This window comes from Malaya genurostris, chromosome 1 (assembly GCF_030247185.1).
Source record: "Malaya genurostris strain Urasoe2022 chromosome 1, Malgen_1.1, whole genome shotgun sequence".
NCBI classification, from domain to species: domain Eukaryota; kingdom Metazoa; phylum Arthropoda; class Insecta; order Diptera; family Culicidae; genus Malaya; species Malaya genurostris.
The window spans coordinates 162,839,410-162,858,490 of record NC_080570.1 but is presented as its reverse complement, the minus strand read 5'-3'; the positions used below and the strand labels follow the sequence as shown (position 1 = coordinate 162,858,490).

The 19,081-nt window shown below is 40.2% G+C and overlaps 1 protein-coding gene across 7 annotated transcripts in view; it reads left to right on the top strand.

The window, feature by feature from the left end:
* Nucleotides 1–19,081, top strand: part of LOC131426570 (high mobility group protein DSP1) — a 65,412-nt gene that overhangs the window by 40,866 nt on the left and 5,465 nt on the right. For 6 of the 7 annotated variants that reach the window (XM_058589421.1, XM_058589415.1, XM_058589416.1 and 3 more), the window contains exons 3-5: nt 1,355–1,561; nt 16,054–16,217; nt 16,315–16,489. In XM_058589421.1, the coding sequence (XP_058445404.1) occupies nt 1,355–1,561; nt 16,054–16,217; nt 16,315–16,489 (546 nt within the window). The remainder of the gene's footprint in view (nt 1–1,354; nt 1,562–16,053; nt 16,218–16,314; nt 16,490–19,081) is intronic. The other variant, XM_058589420.1, reaches the window with a different exon arrangement.

Below are 19,081 nucleotides of genomic sequence, written 5' to 3'. Positions count from 1 at the left end.
ATTATTAACAGATTTGCTGGAGGTGCAGTGTGCAGATTCTTCAGAGTCGTATTGGAATTAATTAAAAATAAATAAAAATGGAAGTATTTCAGAATATTTCCTTTTAAAAATAAGGGAAAAATCACTTTCTCGTATTTAACTCAGAATAAATACTATCTTGAATATTTTTTTCGGCGAGGACCCTTTCGGTAAAATGGATGGCATCCGGTGTAATGACCTTTATGGCGTAATGACCCTTTCGACGAAATGACGATTTCGGCAAAATGATCTTTTCGGCGTAATCAACCTTTCGGCGAAATTACCCATTCCCAGGAATAGCGTATGAGAGTATAGTATTGGAATCTCTTTTTGCCGTAGGCATAAAACTCCTCTAATATGTTTTTTGAAGCAAAATTCACAACTCATCTCACAACCGAAATCCCTCCTTGACTTGACCTCCAACATTTTGATGCCCTTTGAAAAAAAACAAGATTTGTCAAGGCCTTCAAAATAGGCTTCCGTTTCTGAGATGACCTCAGCATTCCAAGGAAATTTTTTTATTCCCTGGTGAAACATTTTCAGGATTGGAAATAAGTAATAGTCGCTGGGGGCCAGGTCTGGAGAATACGGGGGATGGTTCAATTTCACCTCAAATTATTCAATTTCACCGTTACTTTTATGCTGAAAGCTGAAACTCGTCTTTTTCCATAGCTTGATGAACACTAGAACTTGTTTGAAACGATCAGCTGTTATTCAAACACTAGTGGATAGATTGTCATGAAATTTGGTATTGGGCCATCTAGAGGCTTGTTCTCAACAAAAATATACACGGTTCGAAACCATTCACGTTCACGCTTGCTCGAGAGACTTTTCATTCATGTGAACTTAGTAATTCACCACTTGAACACAGTGTGCATGTACGGATCACTATTTTTTCGAATTATCTTTGAGATTGGATTTTTTGCCTCAACAAAAAAGACTTTTGAGGTCGTGTGCTGTCTATGGTAAAAAAACAACGTTTTTTTGTTAGGCCCGGGACTTCTCAATTCCGGCTACAGTGACTCGTCAGGAAATCCGGAAGCTTCTTGGTTGGGAAGTTTTTATGCATCCACCTTGCAGTCCGGATTCGGCACCAATCGATTACCGTATTTTTTCTTGCATTGCAGCAAAACATGATTAGAAATTGTGGCATCAATATAAATAAGTTCAAAGAGTCTTTTACAGCTAGTGACTTCTTTGAAAAAGGCATAAGACAGGAACTTATCGTTTCAACTTTGCTAAATTTAATTGATCACCAGGGATTATCTGTGAACCTAGATTTTATGTTGGAAATTTATGCTTTTGGCTAACCGGTTTTATTTTCTCTATTCCGCAGAATCAAACACACGTGCAGCAGACGCAGAACAATGCGATCCAGAGCAAAATCGGCGGCAATCGGCCCGTCAAGGACAATAAACCAAGGGGGCGCATGACAGCGTATGCCTTTTTCGTACAAACCTGCCGCGAAGAGCACAAGAAGAAACACCCGGAGGAGCAAGTCATATTCGCGGAATTCTCGCGAAAGTGCGCAGAACGGTGGAAGGTAAGTTCGCTACCGACTCGTTCTGGTATGCGATTTTCGCTGATTAGCGATTAATCTTGGCGAAATAAAAATCTAATCTTGAGAATGCCTCATTGTTGATGGCGGTTAAACGATTCTAGTCAGGATTGAGGGTTGTGTTCAAAAGGACTGACTTTAGACCTTTCGTTTCAAATTACGCTTTCTCTGTCAGTGAGTTCTGTTTCGTTCAACACTCGAATGATAACATGAAATTAAATACGACAGCTGATTGCTGGGCACTGAGCGGGCGGTCGGTCGGTCGGTCGGTCGGTCGGTCGGTCGGTCGGTCTGTCTCGACAGTGACAGTCACGTTGACCTTAGCTCTTACTCACCGCGGAACATCCTTTGATCGTTGTCATCGGCGAAATCGGCTAATAGCGATACGCAACGCCTACTTCGATTCGTTTAGCAGTCAACCGAACCAATGTAAGCGAACACCACGCGACAAACAGCACAGCTAGCAGTGACCGAAGAGTGCTCTTTTCGGTGCTTACTTTCTTGCTTCACTTTTTCCGCCGCGTCATTGGCTCTTACCTCCTGAAGTGTACGTCTCAAGTATTGTAACGGGATTATTCGAAACACTGTGTCCCCCTTTTTCTTTCTCTTTCCCAGCGGATCTCGTTTACCGAGTTCTGCTGCCTTGATGTGTGGTGGTTCGGTTCTGCTCGGAAAAAAGGTGCAAAGGCCGATGGAACAGGACGAGCGAACGAATGTATGGCCGGTTGTGGTCTCTCCTCGAGAGGGTGAAGGGGGGTGGTATACCTTCACAGTGATGCATGCATTCGTGCACTGCTATAATGGCCTGATCGAACGAACGCGATGTTTGAAAAAGTGGCTCAGCCAGCAGCAGCAGCTTGGTGGAACCTGTTTTGGGCCATTTTATAGGTCAAATGTGAGACCGCACTGCTCATGATCTGCTTTTCGATGGCTTACGCATGTATTTTAGTTTCAGTTGAAGTTGTAAGAAATTGAAATAAAATTTGATCTGAATTGAAAAAGTTCTATAGAATCTCGTCCTCACCTGAGAGCTAAGCATTATAACTGGGGGTTGATTGTGCTTTTGGGTGAATTTTCGGTTAGGTCCCATCAGTTCGGACAACCATCGCCGCAGAATCGCCATTGCCGTTATGTCGTCCTCCCGAGGCACAGTGCACTGGCTATACTATATGGAGTAGAGCTGTAATGTCATGTCATAATAAATTATATCCACCCTCCTGGTTCAAAATTTATTACTATCCGGTTTCCTATCGCTTGGATTGGTTGCTTTTAATCCTGCTGCTAGCCTCGCATATAACGGACGGACACACACACACCTCTACACATGTAAGGAGTGCCAATGCACTACTAAGAGTGTAAATTAAAACAAAAAGTCGTTAATCAGTGCGGGGCTGTTGGCCATTTTTGCCACATTGAAATATTCCATCTTATGTTGAAACATTTCACCGAATACTACTGTTGCTAACTAACAACAACCCATTAGTTAGGATATAATTTCCTGTTCCGACCTCCTGTGTTTTTCTTGAACCAACGAGCGAACGAAAGAAGGAGGAGGTGGAGGAGGAGGCGGAGAGCACATGAAATTGGAATCACGTGAATGATTGATAATGTAATAAATTTAAATAAAATCGAATTAATGGTAGCGAGCGCTATATCCTTCCTGTCCTTGTCCCCCTTGTTTGCTTCTATTGCTTGGACCTTGGCCAGATTTAATGTTAAATTAAATCTTCACGCTTCGATTTCACGCGCCCGCGCCGTTTTTGCATAGCCTACAGCAGCGAGTATTGATTATCGTATTGGAGAAGCTAGCTATAGGGCGGTGGCGACGGCGGCAAGTGGGACGAGAAACGGGCGGCAAGGTACACTCGGTATTGAGGTGGAAAATGCGAAATGATGAAAACAAATTAAATGATTCATTTGATTTCGCCGCCACTGTGTTAACGGTGGTGGTGGTGCCGGCAATGGAAAAGGGGCTGGGAAGAAATTTTTTTGTTGTTATCGTGACTACATCTCATTACGTACGTACGAGTGTAGTGTTTCTGTTTCTGTGTTTATTATTATTTTTTTCTTCTCTGCCTTCGGGGTCAAAACAACGCTCGACCAGCTGTTTTTTTTGTAGTAAGTGTACTCTCCCTGCCCTTCCTCTCCCGACTCGCCATCGTCAGTCAGTTCAGGTGCGAGAAGACCAGATGGAACCGCTAGCAGACAATAAAAAAATTGAAATAAATCGATGCTGGCAGCGAACAGCTGGTCTCTGTGTAGTTTGATGAAGGTAATTTGTATAGATTTGTGAACAGTTTGACACATCAGAGCCAATGTATTCGATTGTGTTTCCACCGATAGCGGTTATGCGAATCTTCTTGGTCGTTTGAGCTTGAAAAATCGGTATATTACGACAAGGGAAAAACATGCACCATCGTTCGTTATCCTCACCCCGAAACACTCAGATGACGCGAGTGACCTACGAAAATCACATCGAAGTAGACGAAAAATGTTTGTAATTGAAAACAACTTGAAACCGTATTTTTTTCCAATGGATTGACTTTTATGTACGAGGAGAATAGTTAATTGTTGCGGAATTGCAAACCCTAGTAGTCACTGCGATTTGAGTAATTTCGCCGAAAGGGCCATTTTGTCGAATCATACCTATTAATGTCGTATTAGTTATTTGATATCGCCCTACTTAGCCCAGGTTTTAACTAATCCGTATTAAAATTGACACTGAGGTCTTTTTTTCTGCGGGGAATACATACCGCGCAAAAAGAAAGCGTAACTTCGGAAATTCGCGTAAAGAAAACCGCAAAACTAAATGTTTTTTATATCAAATTTCTTAGAAATGCACGTCCAGATCTGGTGTAATACAAAAAAAATTTTTTTGAGAAAAATCGATTGGAACTTTAAAATGTTTCAAGTTTCCGAAATCGAAAATTTGTTTTGATGCCAAATGTCTTAGAAATGCATAAAACGTTGAGATATGGATTTGATAATCTGAAACACCAATCTTCCAAAAATTTGGAAAAAAAAATCGACTGGGACTTTGAGACCGCGTAACTTCGGAAATCCGCGTTGAAAAAACCCCGTAAATTTGAAGATTTTTTTTTGATGCCAAATGTGATGAAATGCATGAATCGTTCACATTTGGTGTAATCCCAAAAAATTTTTTTTTTGATAAAATCGACCTAGGAACTTATAAAATTTTTAAGATTGCTGAAATCGATTTTTTTATGCCAACTCTTTTAGAAATGCATGAAACGTTGAGATCTGGTGCAATCTAAAACAAGATATAGAAAATTTTTAAGATATAGAAAATTCAGAGAGTTAACTTAAAGAAAACTTCGGGATAACACCAGATCTCGACGTTCCACGCATTTCTAAGACGAAACAAGAAATTCGTGTAAAAAAAATTAAAGATTTTTTTTTATATCAAATGTCTTAGAAATGCATGAAACGTCCAAATCTGGTGCAATCTAAAAAAATATCAAAAATTAACTTAGGAACTTAGAAAAATTTTGAGATTTCCGGAATCGAATTTTTTTTGATACCAAATGTTTTAGAAATGCATGAAACATCGAAATCTGGTGTAATCTAAAACATTTTTTTTTGGAAAAATATCGATAATTTTAAGTGTCAGAGAGTTGACTTAAAACAAATTTTCGGGATAACACCAGATCTCGATGTTCCACGCATTTCTAAGACGAAACAAGAAAACTACGTAACTTCGGCAGTTCGCGCAAAAAATCGCATAACTACGGAAATCCGCGTAAAAAAACCACTTAACTTCAGAAACCTCGTTAAAAAACCGCGTAACTACGGTAATCCGCATAAAAAAGCTGCGTGAAAAAAGCCGCGTACAAAAAGCCCTCAGACCTCAGTGTACACCTTAAATATTGCCTAATTTGAATGTCGGATAAAGTCATTTTCTCATGTTTTTGTTTTAGAAAGAGTACCCAATTAATTCAACTTTCCTGACTGCTTTATGATTCTCGAAACGCAACTTCCAGAAATGCCAGTTGATTTCATTAGTAACAAAGTATCAAAACATTTGCTACAGTGTATTTTTACGGTTATCCAGGCGGCTTCGTCTTCACTTGTGGGCTGTCCGACTTCGCTGCCGCTCATTCGGACCTAATTCAATAACGTTTGTATGAAATTACCCGCTTTCGAGTTTATACTTCTAATGCCCAAAAGCATGTAAAGCAATTTTTATAAACTTAGTTTTTAAAATTTTATATATATTTTATATCATTTACGTACGAAAAGATACAAAATTCTAACAAAATGTGTTTATTTGGAGCCGGGAAAAGCCAGGTGGAGGTAGTTTCTGTCAAACTTGCTCTCCAACAGGCATAAAACCTCCTCAACATTTTGTATCAACAGATTGCAATCATCCAAATGATACATTTCACTTAAAAATAGTATTTCTAAATTAACTTAAACTAGAACTAATTAGATAGTAACCCTAGGAACAATTTTTTGACAACGTTTCGTGATAGATTAAAGTCGAATGAACTGGAACAGTGGTAGAATGTTCGGCACATGCTGGCAAAAGGCTCGTTATACCCATAATTAGTTCTAGCATAGGGGATCCTAAGAAAAGGATAGTTTCTAAGATTACGGCGATGGATATCAATTTGTAAATGCTGTAAGAGCTCAGAGCAGTCTATTCTTGATTGGAGGAGATCAGCCAGCCACAAAAGTAGCCATTGCATATACTGTATTTTTTTCTAACTAAAATTAAAAAGCAGTCAAAATGAATTCTTTGGGCAATCTAGTGTAAAATAAAGGTCCTTTACAGGGCCATCAACTCGCCCAGTAAGAGTTTATTTTATTTTCTTATCCTAACTTATAAACTAGTCATACCAATAGAAATATTTGTAGAATTCACTAGGAAAAACCGTATTCTGCTATGCTTTATTGAAACCAATAATTTTGAATACAATTCGGTAGGTTGAATTTCTACGGTTCTATCAAAAAGTGTAAAACAATCGACTTGATCTGATATTCTTATCTTGTACATATATTGCTTCAAATTGTGAAAGGAATCTTCATTATTTTAGTACTACATGGAATGAAAAGTCCCGGGCCTCTCATAGAAATGCCTTAAATAGTTTCGAACCGTGTATATATTTGTTGAGAACATGCCTAAATAACAGCTGATCGTGTCAAACGAGTTCTAGTTTTTATTGAGCTATGAAAAAGACGAGTTTCGTGTCTATGCATAAAAGCAACGGCGAAATTGTATGATTTGTGATGCGGATTGGTTCACCATCTCCCGTATTCTCCAGATCTGGCCCCTAGTGATTATTTCCAATCCTGAGAAAGTATCTCCAGGAAAATAAAATTTTCATCAGAAACGGACGTCTATTCTGAAGGCCTTGACAATTTTTTTTTTCAAAGGGCATCAAAATTTTGGAGAACCGATGGGTCAAGTGTATCGCTCTAGATGGAGGGACTATACTGAAGAATAAAAAAGTTTTTATGGTAAAAAATCGACTTTTTCTTTGTTAGGCCCGGGACTTCTTTTTCCATTTGAATGACATTGGGAAGACAGAGTCTCATCATTCTCTTCGATGTGTGAAAATATGCGAAAAAAGAAGGGACAAAGTGGATTGAACTCTAATTCGCAGAATACTTATTGTACTCCACAGCTCTAGCATACGAAGTCCTTTGCTGTATCAACTATAAGACTTCAAAGAAAAGCTCGAGTCATGACCATATCTATTTCACATAAATTTGTGTAAATCTAATCATTTTCAGACTGATTCGCTTAATTTACAAAAAAAAAGTGCTTCAACGCTTACGTCGTTTACTCTGTGACGTTTAGAGAGAACCGTAAATATCAGCAATAATTCACAGCGCTGAATTTTGCGCTTCATCAGGAATCTCACAAGGCAGTCATCTACGACAACTAATACTTTTTCTGTACATCAACGATGTGAAGTTTGTCCACGGAGGGCCGCGGCTTTCATTTGCTGATGATCTTGAATTTACAACATAATCCGGAAAATAGATGTTACTGTATTCCTGCAGTGCCAACTGTTAATTTTTGCGGGCTGGTGTAGATCAATCAAATGATTCTAAATCCCCAGTAACATTCACGTGAACAAAAAACAATGGTGTCAATCGGTACGAACCGATACAATATAGATTTATTTGTTTTGCACTGTGTCTTGGAACAATCCACAACAGTTTCCGAGTTAGAAAAGTCGAGCGATGTTAATTGGAATCGTTACACTACAAGTTCCGAGAGATTTACGAACGAACTGTGACAGTTTCTAACATTTAAACCAGGCGTTCCCAGACTATTTTGGGTCATGGATCCCTTTACTAAAATTAACTTAGGTCTCAGACCCCCATCAACAAATTCCTTTGAAAATTCAATTTCTTGCTTTTTTATTATCGATGTAAAATACTTACCATATTCTGCGGATGGTCAAATAAACACAACTTTTTTAGCGTAAATATTTCAAATAACAACTTATATCAAACAATAGGGGGTCGATTTCTAGACCTCGTCGACCCCCATAGTCAGTTTTCGTTTACTTCGACCCCCGCAAAAAGGATATCGACCCCAAGTGATCTATATCGACCACTTTGGGAATCCCTGATTTAAACTAATAGAATCGATTGGCACGCACTTTTGGCGAAATAAACATAAACGTTCGATCACGTGCTCTTCGTAACAATTTGTTCCTTCGCTTGCAATTTTGTCGCACTAATTATGGACCTAACGGTGCTATTACAGATCTTCAATAGAGTTTCAACAGGATTTGATTGCCATCTGTCGCGCTTTGCTATGCGATATAATTTTTTAATATGCTTAGAAATAAACATTTGCATTAAATTAAGTTTGTTGATTCAAACAAATAAACAAAAGAAAAAAGGGCGACTTGTCGGTTACGTCATTTATACGAATTTAACTTTTTTAATGATCCAATAGAAGCTTTCAAACGAGTCTAAGATTTTGATAATCGACACGACATCTTCAAGAAGCCGCCGAAAAAATCTCAAAATAACTTGCTTGCATTATTGTTTTAAATTTTAAATACCGCCGGTGCAAACTGCTTGCTAAACAATGTATTTTTTTTAAATTTTACTCTGTTGTGTCTGCCATGAAATATAATTCTAGCCTAAACAGAATAGAAAGTGAATTCCGGAAGCAGTACACTCATTTTATCAGCATAATGAATTAAATGTTCGAAATATACGTGTCGGGAGTGGTTTCAACGTTTTAGAAATGGTGATTTCGATGTCGAAGACAAACATGATGGAAGAGAAAAAACCATCAAAGATTCAAAGATCAGCTCGGTGTGATTTACTACGAGCTCTTAAAACCGGGTGAAACCATCACAGGAAATCGCTACCGAACGCAACTGATGCGCTAAAAGAAAAGCGGCAACAATATCAAGAGCGAAATGACAAAGTCATCCTCCAACACGATAATGCTAGGCCTTACGTCGCAAAAGTGGTCAAAAAGTACCTGGAAACGCTGAAATGGGAATTCTTGCCCCACCCGCCGTATTCCCCAGATGTCGCCCCTTCTTACTTCCACCTATTCCGTTCGATGGCACACGGTCTGGCAGATCAACATTTTCAATCCTTCGAAGAGTTGGAAAAATTGATTGCTTCATGGATAGCGTCAAAAGAGGACTCCTTCTTTCGAGCCGGGATCCGAAAATTGCCGGAAAGATGGGAGAAAGTTGTCGCTAGCGACGGACAATACTTTGAATAATACATCTGTAAGCACTTTTTCTCAATAAAGCTTTTAATTTTGGATAAAAAAACGGCGGAAGCAAAGTTGTACACCTGATATTTCTCTGGATTCAAGATAAATATTGACACTGACTACACATTGCATCGATTGTAGGTCGAATAAACAATGAAAATGTGTAATGCTAATCAAATAAACAGTGTCGCCCCTAGTGTCCTTGAAGGGATTAATCGACGGATCCAGAACCATTTCAAACCGTCCGTACAATAAATAGGAGTAATCACAAACATGTCGAACATGACCGATAGAGAACATCGCCATATCGATCAAATACGCGTTTGGTGTTTTGTTGCCGACAATGGACGGAAACGAAAAAAAAAACAACAAAAATAAACTTCACAAACCGGGTGACAGATCGGTGGTTTCTTCGAACGTTCGCGGCTCAAGAGTCCAGTCCGTCCGTAGTGCCACTCGCCGCATCCCGTCGTTCCACGCCCCGAAGTGACAGAAGGGAAACTGATGCGCACATTATGTAATACCAACAGCGGAATCCTATGTACATTACAGAATCTCCCGTGCCGAATGGAATGAGTCCCGAGCTTTCGAGCTGATCCTGGCGGGTGGAAGGAAATTGGAACGACAGGAAAATGGTGTTAGGTTTCTGCTGATTGAAATTAAAATTAGTTTGCACTCGCCCTAGGGTTGCGCTCCGCTGCTTTCGTTCCGAAAATATTCGTTGCTCCAGATCATTTCCTCCCGTCGGATTGACGCTCTTTCCTTGGTTCGGTCGCATGGTAGAAGGGGTAAAAGTTTTCATAACTTGTCAAACCACTTTCATCAATTCCAGGCCTACTATGACGAATGTTCCTCGAGCGGAGGAAACATTTCAAAGCATTTGAATTATTTCACCCGATGGAAATGGATGGTGAATGGTGATGGACGCAATTCTGTGCGCGTCTATGGAGCATTAATTTCGTTGCCAGATGAAAGATGCCGTTTTGGCTGCAACCGTTACATCTCTGTCACTGCCGCCGTCAGGCTCCGGTACAATGCCTGCCTGGCTGCCTGGCTGCCTGGAGTGGTACGACAACGACGCACGACGAGTCCCCCCATGATGTCGGTATGTACTGGAATCGCTGGCGTGTGCTGCATTTTATGTGCTACACAGAAAGTATGTAGAGCCCCACGTTTATTGCAATGTGCTTTGCAGTAAATGCTGACTGAAAAACATGGCTCACAGCCTTCGACTTCCGCACAGCCGGTTCGAAAATTGCACCTTGGGGTCGGTTCCAAAGGACGTCGGAATCGGTTCCGTTAGAGAATCCAACACGCATCGGTCAATTTAATTCGTGTGCGACTTTCGGGTTGAGTTGTCGGCATTTTATGGACGGACCACACACACAACGGGCACACGATGCCGCCGTATTCATTAGATGGTCGTCCATCATTCTGCCTGCTGCCATCCGGACAAATCCACCAGTGCTGAGGTCCCGCTCGGTACCCGGGGACGGGTAGATTATTCCACTTACCGGTTGGGTACTGCAAAAGTGCTTTTCCACGCTGCGACTCAAGCCGCGCGGCACTGTGTTCTACAAGGATTCTAACGAGCCAATGTCAAGTTAAAATATTCCACAAAAGAACTCTTTCTTTCTGCTGTCGATTTTTTTTCTGTTTTCTCTTCCCGGTGATACACAGATGTTTCACTTGCTGTGTACGGTGGTTTACAGCTCGTAAACACAAACACCCTGGTAAGGATGAAACTGGAGTTTTAGCTCTAACATTCATATTATCGCTTTGCTATGTTATTTTTTGAGTCAATGTGCTTTTCACAGCTTTAATGCAACAGGAAAGCTCAATTTATAGAAAAAAGGTTAGGATTTTGATTTTAGGAACGTAAGATTGATTGATCTTATATTTTCCTTTAGTCTGGTCAAATACAAGTATGCAAAGAATGATAAACAAAAATGTTTGATCATAAAAATTAACGGGTTTCGAAAACAAGGCAGCTATACAATGTAAGATCCAAAGCACCAAGTCACTCTAAAGGCTTGTTCGCGACAAAATCTGGGCAAAATAGATATGGAATTAAATAAATTTGCTGTTAGTTCCATCAAAGGTGCCATTTGTATTCATTTAATTGTGCATTGTTAGTCATCTTAAAACTAATTTCAGTTACCTAATTACACTGCAAACTTCGAACTTTTGAACTTACTCCAGCCATTAGGGCTTGTGCCGACTTGTCTACAACCGATGTAGCTGCTTTTGTCCGAGGTTTCCGAAATTTTTCTATAGTTAGAGCTTGTTGTTTATATTGAGAGAGTTCTCTGTTAACGAGATCGCTCGATAGGTTGCAACTCCGAGCAGGTGGAACATGGCTTTATACCTTTTGGTCTAGTGACTAGAAGCCAAATCATGCCAGAATGACGAGGGAGCATCATGCCTGCGTAGAAATGGTAACAATCGCTTCTTCAGGCATTATTCACGGTATACTTCCTTGTTTATCGTTCCGGTGGTGATGAAGATTCGGTTTGCTCGACCACAGCTGCATATTGCCTGCCAAACCAAATAGTTTTCGGGAAACTTTGCCCATTTCTTCGTCCTGAAATCTTCCTCAATGTCGTCGTTCGGTTGCATGGCAGTATAAGAATACGTTCCGAGAAGCTGTCTAAAGTCTTCTATCAGACAACTTTCACCATTATCCATTATCACGCAGGAAAACTTCCGGATTTTGCCGTCACATTTTGTTCGGTACAGTTTTACCTTGAACGAATTCATATCTTGCTGGTGTTTGGAAGCATGCACGAAAGTTGGAGATATTTTTAGTACGTACCAAAAGAACTTGCCTCATATGCCAATATTTGATTCACCTTTCGGTCCCAACCTTCCTGGCAGATTGTCAAAGTGTATTGACATATTTAAGAACGTTATGGATAGTGCTTTCAGGAAAACCAAACTTTTTTGCAAGTTTTCTTACTGACAGATCCGGATTTTCATTGCAACCGACGCCATGTTCGATTTGAAAGCTTGTAAAATCATCAAAAGTTGAATTTACACAATGAACACAGATTCGTTCATCAGTTTGCGAAATATCTCACGCTTTGGTGAAGTATTTCCAGCGATATAAGTATTTAGACGATCCTACATAAAACTCCAATAAAAATAAAAATATTATTTATACCCAAACAATTACTCTCTCGTTCAGTAGACGAATACGTCGTATTATTCAAGGATGAGACGAACAATGCTAATGAACGAGTAATTTTACAGATGTTAAAGATCGTTTTTGTGAAAACAAGTTGGCAAAAAGTCTGCATAAATGAAAGCTACACACGAAAAATAAAATTGAATTTTACAGGTGACTTAATCCTTCATACGATGTAATTCATAAAGACCGAATTTGTCAAATGACCGAAAATTTCATTTGTAATGACTTAATGTTAGATTAACTTGCACTCTGCCATGCAGGTGCGACTATATGAATTTTAATGCCCTTTTAGCAGTCAGGCAGATGTGTGTTTTTGTGGATCAGTCGAATAACATACGTACTTTGCGATCGAATGATTCTCAGTTCAAGTCGCGGTGGTCGCGATCAGAATTCATTTTTTTTATTTCAATGAATTTCATATAATTGAATATTAGACACAATATTAAATGTTCTTCCACGAAAATTTGCGTGAATAGTGACGCTCAATTCATGTGCATCTAATAAGAAAACCCACATCAAACGGAAACACATTACCTGTTTTCATGATTTTTAATTATTTTCGCATTTCAAATGAGTTATTTTATACAAACCAACTTACATCCTCTCATTTTGCTACTAACGCAGATTGAAACATGTTTCGATTCAATGGAAACTAGATCAGGTGGTATGACGGAAGCAAACATGTATAACTGGTGCTGCTAGGGTTCCTGAAGAAAATCCATGTTCCGAACACTGAAATGCTTCGTTTGACCCACATGTTTCTACTTGATGGGAAAATATCCAATTGACGGTCGTTCGATTGACCAAATGTCATCACAGACCACACGGGGAGACATGAGATAGGAATTTGTGAGAACTTTCAATTCTAAAAATTAACGAAATGAGTTATGATTTGAAAAAAAAACAGTGAATTTTCATGTTATGATAATACACCATGATTAAAGGTTTTTGGATCATGAACCATTTGAACAAGTTTCGCTAGCGTTTAAGTGTAACGCACTTTACATTGATGGGTATAACTTCAGGCGTGTTTCTGCTACGATGGAGATTTTTACAGCATACATTCAGGCGTTTCAAAATATGAAGATTACAAATATTAAAAAATGAAATAAAATGGTGAATAGTTTTACGCGATTCTGTTATGTTTGTTTTTTTTTTTGCGACTTTAGCTAATGTTTCAATTGCTATGCCTCCGAATAGCCAAATGTGTGTGCATTCTGTGAGAAGTTTTGCGTTTTCGTATTTGAAAATTTACTCAAACCAAATGCGTGAAAACAGGAGTGAATCGAATCGCTTTTATTCTCTTCCTGTTAGAAATCTTTTTTCAAATTGGGAATTTTATGTATTTAAATGTAATTTGGACTACATGCACTTATTCTGAGTTTTTTGTTACGCTCAATAAGCGTGTGGGTCGGAAAAATGTTCGCTTCACATCGTCACAGTGGGGACTAGATTTCATCCAATTTCGTTTGTTCAAGGGAAGCAAGACTGCAAACCCTAGAATGAAAATTGATTTTTTTTTCAAATGAATGGCTACATTGCAAAGCGTCGCTGCAGTGCAATGTCATACAGCTGATGGCTAGTTTCGAACACAGTAGGCTTGTATATGTGATGACGACTCCAATATCACATCTAAAGCTGTCAAAGTTTTTCTAGTTCAGTGAAAGATTCTATTCAAACATCGGTTAACCAGAAAAAAGGAACCAGTTTTGGTGTAAATTAAAGTGCTTTTTTCAAGTATTTTGGTACAAATAAAAATACTGTTTTGAGTCGTAGTATTATTCGAGTTAACATTGTATTTGGCTTCATGAATATTGGCAGGTCTTAAATATTTCAGAATGACGAATTTCTTCCATCTGATTTTCCCTCTGGAAAAAAGGCCCGTTTAAGTGAGTGAATTAAATACCTACCATCCGATGTGCCTTGGTGCCAAGTAGAAAAAAAAAACAAGCCCAGTATCATCGAGCTTGTGGTCCACCGAGAGGTTTACTGACCTCCCGCTTTACCGAGATTCTGCCAAAAAAAAACTACCGAAAAGTTCCTGAAGTCACTCTTGCACCTTGTAGCGGAATAATATTCCAATTTAAAGTCAGCCTGCAGATCAGCCCGGTCGGAGTAGCGTTAGGCAGAACCAAGAACCAATCTTGGTTGCCCCCATCGTCGTCATCGTCGTCGTCCGTCGCCTCTGACGTCGTCATCTCCCTGCTGGGTGCTGCTGCTTCGGTACGGTGTTATATGAATCTAGAAAATATAGTATAGTTATGTTTGTACAACTGAGCTGCTGCTGCTGCTGCTGCTAGAGAGAAGAGCCCGTTTTTGCTATTGTACATAGCACCGGGGCCTGAACATACACGCTTTTCCCACATCGATCCTATTACTCATCCCACCAGCCAAGGCTCCTGCCGACCCAGGAAGTGGAAGGCACCCTCCTCAGTTCTATGTCTATATATAAATACATACAAAATCTAACCCCACCCGACGACGACGACGACGGCCCTCCCGTTTTTCCACACTTCGCTTGCCCAGTGAGCTTCAGCATGGTATTATCCTGGTGCCGCACTGCTAGCTAGCACGTTCCATTTTTCCATGATTGCCTCCTTGCTCCGTGCCACACTTCCTCACGTGCACACGCGGTAAACCTCCTTCTCCTCTTCCTCCTCCTCCTCGCCGTAGTCCCTCGAAAGGTCGTCATCGTTCTGTTTTTCCATGCTAGCAAGTTTCATCCTCTGAATGTTGAACACCAGCGCAGCGTGGCTCAGTCCGCGAATCAGCCCAGAGAGCCCCAGCGCGCCATTGCTGCTTTCATTGATTTTTCCGAAAAAGGAAATGGAAGAGCGCTGCTTCGGTGTTGCGGCGCTGCTGGGTGTGGATGGGAAATACCGGTCCTCTAACTGAGGAAAACGGAATTCGTTGGATTGGGGTGGGTTGGGTTGGAGCGGGCACAAAATTTATATTATATACTTGTGTGGCGCTGTGCACACAGAATATCGTCGTCGTCGTCGTCGACGACGTCGTTTTGCTTTGGTCGCTGCTGCTGCCAATGCTGATAGTGTTTTACCACTTGCCCCCAAAACTTATTCCCACCCTGGTTGATCCTGCTGGAAGGACCAGAGAGACACATGGTTGGTGCGACAAACGATTGATATTAAAGTCACATTGTTGTACTATAAAGCCATCTTCCTCGGTGCCAATATGCAGGCCGAACGCAATTCTAAAGCTCCAACGGATAATCTAAAACGGTCATGATGTTATTTCCGACTAAATCACGGTCCAATTGTGTGTTGTTTCTCTTCCCCTCCCCCTCCCCTACAGTAGTACTTCGGAGTTGTCGTCCCTAAATGTCATCCTCCTCCCATATTTCCGAAAGGTCAATAGTCGTCAGTCAAATGAATATCACACCAACCCGCTAACAACTAGTCCAGAGACTTTACCGAACAATCATTCTCGAGATTAGAATCATCCTTCTTCTTCTTTTTCTTCTTCGTCGCTGCACGACTCCATCGAGTCCGGAAACCCCGTCACGTTAGAATGTTAATGCCACTATTTTTTCATTGCAACCAGACGATGCTGGATAAGGAGAAACAGCGCTTCCACGAGATGGCCGAGAAGGACAAGGCGCGGTACGAGCTGGAGATGCAAAGTTACGTTCCACCGAAGGGCACAGTAGTCGGTCGCGGCAAGAAGCGAAAGGCCTTCAAGGACCCGAACGCACCGAAGCGGTCACTGTAAGTAGAATTATTCGGCAGTAAGATTCGCTAATCTAATTTACCACTTTTTTTAAATTGTTTTTGTTTGTTTTTTTTTGTTGCGGTACAATTTTAGATCGGCGTTCTTCTGGTTCTGCCACGACGAACGGAACAAGGTGAAGGCACTGAACCCCGAATACGGTGTCGGTGATATTGCCAAGGAACTCGGCCGAAAGTGGTCCGACATGGACGCCGAAGTTAAGTCCAAGTATGAACAGATGGCAGAGAAGGACAAGCAGCGGTACGAGGCGGTAAGTGGTGCTTCATTATTTTTCTTGTGTGCCATCGTCACGCTCTGTGATGGGCCCGGACGTCTACAAGATGAACTATTTAGAGAAATCCATTGACATTGGCAAAACGCACACGCTTGAGAAACGATCGTGAGTTGTGACACTCAAATAATTTGGTTTGGGTTTTTTGTATGTTCAACTAAGCTTGTTCTAACCAATTTCAAACGACATCCATGAGAGTCTCGAATCTGATTCTTCCAATAATTTATTACTAGATACTCAGCTGCTGAATATCAAGCCTTTGTAATGAATTTGTTTTTGAACCGCCAACCCTTCCAGTTCGATTTACGACAGCGTTGCAGTTCAACTTGAACTCCACTAGCTGAGCATAAACTCTTAAGCTCGACCGACCATTCCTGGTTGCTACTCCGTTACTGATCGGGATCAGCTGAAATTATCCAGGGAATTTCTAGATGATCAGTTCTGGTATTGGCAAATCGCCCTTCATTGTACATCTTCTGGTAACCCTAAAATTGAATGATCAGTACCGGTTCCAGTCAGGTCCGAATGTAGAACGGGTAGGAGAGGCCGTATATACGGGATATTTGTTATATTTCAGTAGCTGTAGTTCGTTCCGCACTTCTGTGTATTAAAACTGAATTCACAGGTACTAAAACGTAGGCGAAAAGCCATCGCAGAACGGAACAAAGACTACAGAAAACTTTTCTAATTCAAAACGGCTTCTACAGAAGAACGGAGTGAATATGGGTTATCATATGTTTGTGCTTAGGGCACATAACCGTTTCTACTTTTCTTTACGTTTCGTCTTCAGCTCGTTAGTGCAGAGCAGTTCAAATTCATCTGCTTAGTGCAAGCTAAAACAACGTTGAAACGACGTTCGAAACTAACTAGCTTCAAACAAACGGTTTGACAGCAGTTAGGGTGGAAACTGGGCTAGGTTTGATATCAAGCGAAAACGACATAAGTTTGCACTAAGCAATTCAATTTGAACTGCTTTGCACTGACGGGTCTAAGACGAGTCAATATGATTTAAGCAAATTAGAGTCTTGAAAGACGAGAAATAAAATAAAACGAGAAACAGAATTTTGCGAGATTGAACGAAGTGATAGTTTAGTAGAAAAGTCTCCAGCTTTGAACATTGAAGAAATCTGATAATCGAAAGTATGAGAAGCAAAACTCCTGCAATTGTCGTCTTTTACGACATGGAAACAAATACCCAGTGAATCTATTCTTGGCTATTTTTCCACCGAATTCCACACGACCTCTAATCTGGTTCTGTCCGTAGAATCACTTTTCGAAACGGTCGATATTGGTGGGTTTTGGCTCGTTATGTCTGCCTACAAATGCATTAAAAGGTCTTCATAGTTTTTGGTTTTAACAAGACTATATTGCGAATCAAGCAATTCAGTCCCGACAGCCATAGCACAATCAAAAGGATTCGTCTTCGAGAATCTTTTCGAGCCGGTAAGCAACCCAACAGATTACTGATACCGAATCTAGTGACCAGAAGACGTTAAACATGAAACAAACATCATGATGGCCGATGAAACGTTCATGAAAATTGACGATTAGCTGCTCCCCGAACAAAAGTATTATAAAGCCTTTGATCGAGACGATATCCGTGGACGTGGTCAAATTTGTTTTTGTCGATAAATTCACAACAATACTTTTGATCTGGCAGGGAATTTGCTACTACGGCAAAAAAAATATCACAGGATTTTCTTCCAAACAAGACTGTGGTTGCCCCAATGTACAAGCTGGCGCGCTTGTAGAAGCGTATTCTTATTTTTAATAAAACTCACCATAGACCTGTAAAGTCTGATGACCTGATTTGGCTAGCTGCGACTTCACTGGAGAAGTGCTTCAGTGATATCGAAACAACGGAACGCTTCACAAACTTTTTCGTATGAGGACACCGTATACTGCGCGGCTGTTGAAAGTGTTAGGAGTTTTGGTTCTAAAGTAAATAAATAGTGAAAACGTTAGAGAGAATTCTAAAATTCCAAGTACTTATAGTTGAAAAATGCATGTGAACAACCTTTATTATAAAAGTCTTCGAGAAGTTTTTGTTAAATTCTCGTAAAACATTTAAAAATTCTGCACTAGTTTCAGTTTACAGAACTAGAAATCGAACAGAATCTATCGCACAGAAAATACCATAGAAAAGTAGATTTCACTCTAACTGATGGTTTTCATATATGAGACGACTACTGGAGCTTTTGCCCTAGTTTGCGCACTTTTGATAGATAATACATTCTGCAAGAATTTTTTTTTGAGATGTTACCAATTTTTCTTATTTCTGTCCGAGATTCCTGGGTGAAAATAAAGTATCATTTCAAGTTTCGTCTTCGGCTTTTCAGCACATAGCATTTTATTTTGAACTGCTGTGCTGCTTAGCAATTCAGCATAAACTGCTAAACAAAAGCACGGCTCAATCTCTCCACGAGATGCAGCTTATGATACGGACCAGAGCTTCAAATTGTCACGCATTCAATCAAACAGCCTCATATTTGTTTTTTTTTACTGTCTCATTCGTAAATGATCGCAATAAAAAAAACGAACCGTTTTCGTCTTTCACACTGCAACAAAAGA